Genomic DNA, 1,090 nt, shown 5'->3' with positions numbered 1-1,090 from the left:
TAGATTCGTATCAGAAATCACCACTTCCACCTTTTCTTTGCCCAAAAACATTTTTCTTTTCATATTTTCATCTGATTCTTCCTCAGATTCCATCTCCTCCTCTTCTTTTTCCAAAAGTTTGTTCATTTTTAAAATTTTATCTGATTTTTCTACAGTAGGAGTCAGATACTCCGCCTTCACCTACCCAAGCTTATCTTCTGCCAGCTCCTCCAATGTGTGTGATAAATTCCTGTCTGCAAAGTTTTCTTGCACATAGACATTAGAAAACCCATAACAACCCTCTAATAAAGGACTGTTGGTACCTATATAATTAACAGAAATATTTTTAGAATGAAAATTATCATCATTAATTTTAAATATAACCACTTCCTCATCAAACTCCATTAAAAACATCAATTTTCGTTTTTGTAGTTTTCATAAAAGGCCTTCCCAAAATAAGAGAGTTTACATCTGAAGTCTCCAAGTTTCCCATGTCCAAAATGTAAAAATTAGCGGGAAAAATCAGATTGTCCACTTGGACAAGAACATCCTCTAGTACACCTTTTGGGTGTACTGTCGAGTGGTCAGCCAACTGTATAATTATCCCGGTCTTTTGTAATGTTCCTATTTTTAATTTTTCAAAAACAGAATAGGGAAGGACATTGACTGAAGCTCCTAAATCAAACATGGCATTTGGAAAATTTAGGTTCCCCAATTTACAAGGAATTGAGATATTCCCCGGATCCTTGCACTTTGGAGGTAAACATTTTTGCAAAATAGCAAAAATGTTTTCACCAGCTTTAAAGGTTTCATTAGATTTCATTTTTTTCTTTGAAATACATAAATTTTTAAGAAACTTAGCATATCGAGGAATGTTTTTTATAACATCTAAAAGTGGGATATTTACCTCACCCTTGCAAAAAAAATTTCCATTATGTCTTCATTCTCTCTTTCACGCTTAGAACTCTTCAGTCTTGATGGGAATGGAGGTAGGGGCTTGTATTCTTTCAGATTTGGCTTCACTGGTGTTGGAGTTTCTTTTTTTATCTTCTTCAACTTCTTCTTCCACCAATACCTCTTCAAACTCTTCAGCTTCAGCTCCTTTTTCTGT

At 34.3% G+C, this 1,090-nt stretch overlaps 1 protein-coding gene across 1 annotated transcript; it reads right to left on the bottom strand.

Annotated features, from left to right (window-relative positions):
* Positions 1 to 373: 373 nt before the first annotated feature.
* LOC145139361 (uncharacterized) lies at positions 374 to 802 on the bottom strand. The gene has a single exon (XM_079073211.1). It carries the CDS (start codon positions 800 to 802, stop codon positions 374 to 376), a length of 429 nt encoding a protein of 142 aa, XP_078929337.1.
* Positions 803 to 1,090: the final 288 nt, after the last annotated feature.

Source organism: Lactuca virosa, chromosome 9 (genome assembly GCF_052849685.1).
Source record: "Lactuca virosa cultivar CGN04683 chromosome 9, Lactuca_virosa_CGN04683_v6, whole genome shotgun sequence".
In the NCBI taxonomy this organism is placed as follows: Eukaryota; Viridiplantae; Streptophyta; class Magnoliopsida; order Asterales; family Asteraceae; genus Lactuca; species Lactuca virosa.
Note: the sequence above shows the minus strand (reverse complement) of the source record. Positions and strands in the feature narration are given on the sequence as shown.